Genomic DNA, 972 nt, shown 5'->3' with positions numbered 1-972 from the left:
GAGGCTGATGTCCGTCCGGCCAGGACTGGCAACCGAAGTGTTGGCTGTCTGCAATTGTGACGCCTCTCAGGCACCCGGCATTAAGGAGACAACGATTGGCGAAACGGCCGAGGTGCTGGTAAGCCAGACCCGAGGCGAAGTCCACCCCGTTTCTAGTTGTTTTAAGCGACACCATTTCCCTGGGCCTTAGCCGCGTGTGGGCCCGCCTTTGCCCCGCTGATCAGTCAACGCCTCCGTTGTTGCCGCCGCAGTGGGCGGATTGGGAAGTGTAGGAGGGGAGTCTGGAGTTGGAGAGGAGTTGAGGGTTAGACTGGGCAATAAGAGAGACTTGACTGGGTAACAACTGTTAACTCCCTACCTTTTTTTCGGGCCCACCTCCATTCTCTGCCCCGGTAACGACTCTGATTGAACCCCCTAGTTTTCCTTGAGTTGAGATGGGCTCTACTTTACCAACTCCCACGACCTTTGAGCTAAGGATGAGATGTCAAGCTGTAGTGACTTTTTGAATACTCTCCCTTCCCTAATTCTGTCGTCCTGCCGAATCTTTCTCAACTGTGTGGGTAGTTGAGGTTCATATTTAGAGGAGGAGAGTCAATACTTTGCCCTGTCAACCTCTCCCCAGACCTAGTTGAGAGCTTAATCCTAGTCCCCTAGTCTGTCCAGTCCGGTCTTAAATTGGTTCCCTTGGTGCAGGTGTTGAAAAGAGCCTGTTTCGTTCCCCGCGTTTACTCCATCTTTGTGCATGGAGACATAGTAGCCTTCTGCTTCCCCAGATCCTCACATGCATATAACCCTGATGGGGTATGGGGCACAGACAGATTGCTTCCACTCTCCGTGCTATTAGACCACTCTTTATGCAGAAAAATGAATGAATCTGTGAGGACGGTGGTTGTATGATGATACCCAGTCTTCAATAACTGTTAGCTTTCCCTTCCTCATAACTCCCCCCTCGGGAAAAAAAAAAAAAGAGGA

At 51.0% G+C, this 972-nt stretch overlaps 1 protein-coding gene across 1 annotated transcript in view; it reads left to right on the top strand.

Moving 5' to 3' along the window:
• Window positions 1–6: 6 nt before the first annotated feature.
• Window positions 7–972, top strand: part of HUWE1 (HECT, UBA and WWE domain containing E3 ubiquitin protein ligase 1) — a gene marked incomplete in the record, with an annotated part of 232807 nt that continues 231841 nt past the window's right edge. The window contains 1 exon segment of the mRNA XM_027766840.1: window positions 7–118. Within this exon segment, the coding sequence (XP_027622641.1) occupies window positions 8–118 (111 nt within the window).

The sequence above is a fragment of the Tupaia chinensis genome, unplaced genomic scaffold, assembly GCF_000334495.1.
Source record: "Tupaia chinensis unplaced genomic scaffold, TupChi_1.0 Scaffold143737_1, whole genome shotgun sequence".
Classification (NCBI taxonomy): Eukaryota; Metazoa; Chordata; class Mammalia; order Scandentia; family Tupaiidae; genus Tupaia; species Tupaia belangeri.
This window is presented reverse-complemented; position numbering and strand designations above follow the sequence as displayed.